Below are 434 nucleotides of genomic sequence, written 5' to 3'. Positions count from 1 at the left end.
TGCGGCGCCGCGAGCAGCCCCCCGCCGCCGCGGGGCCTCGCCCTCGCTCCCTACCGCAACTCTGCGGACCGGGACCGGGACGCTGCCGCCCGTGCGCGGGGTCCCGCGGGACACCCCCCTCCCCACGCGGCGCGGCGGGGGGCTGCCGCCTCCGCCGGGCGCCGCCGCCTCCGCCGGGCGCCCCCGCCAAGATGGCGGCCCCTGACCCCGGCGCTTCCTCTTCCGGCCGGGGTTGCCATGGCGCTGCCCCCCGCGCCCCTCCCGGCGCTGTGTGTTTACATCGGGCGGGAGGAGCCGGAGCCCCAGCGTCGGCCGAGCCGGGCACCCAGCCGCCGCCGCCGCCGGCCGCCCTGCGTCCCCAGCGCGCCGCGCTCCGGGAGCCCCAGCATGAAGGTGATGCGCCGTTCCCGGGGCGGCAGTCCGCGGGGCGGGGG

At 82.5% G+C, this 434-nt stretch overlaps 1 protein-coding gene across 7 annotated transcripts in view; it reads left to right on the top strand.

Annotated features, from left to right (window-relative positions):
* Positions 1–223: 223 nt before the first annotated feature.
* The window catches only part of LOC112966099 (transmembrane protein 263-like), a 209,263-nt gene continuing 209,052 nt past the window's right edge, over positions 224–434 (top strand). For 4 of the 7 annotated variants that reach the window (XM_026065837.1, XM_026065829.1, XM_026065827.1 and 1 more), the window contains exon 1: positions 308–393. Coding sequence is in view for 3 of the 7 variants with exons in the window: in XM_026065835.1 (XP_025921620.1) it covers positions 238–393 (156 nt within the window). In the remaining 4 variants the exon portion in view is untranslated. Of the gene's footprint in view, positions 394–434 lie in introns of all 7 variants that reach the window. The other 3 variants (XM_026065835.1, XM_026065834.1, XM_026065828.1) reach the window with 1 other exon arrangement.

The sequence above is a fragment of the Apteryx rowi genome, unplaced genomic scaffold (genome assembly GCF_003343035.1).
Source record: "Apteryx rowi isolate R43461 unplaced genomic scaffold, aptRow1 scaffold_232, whole genome shotgun sequence".
Classification (NCBI taxonomy): Eukaryota; Metazoa; Chordata; class Aves; order Apterygiformes; family Apterygidae; genus Apteryx; species Apteryx rowi.
Note: the sequence above shows the minus strand (reverse complement) of the source record. Positions and strands in the feature narration are given on the sequence as shown.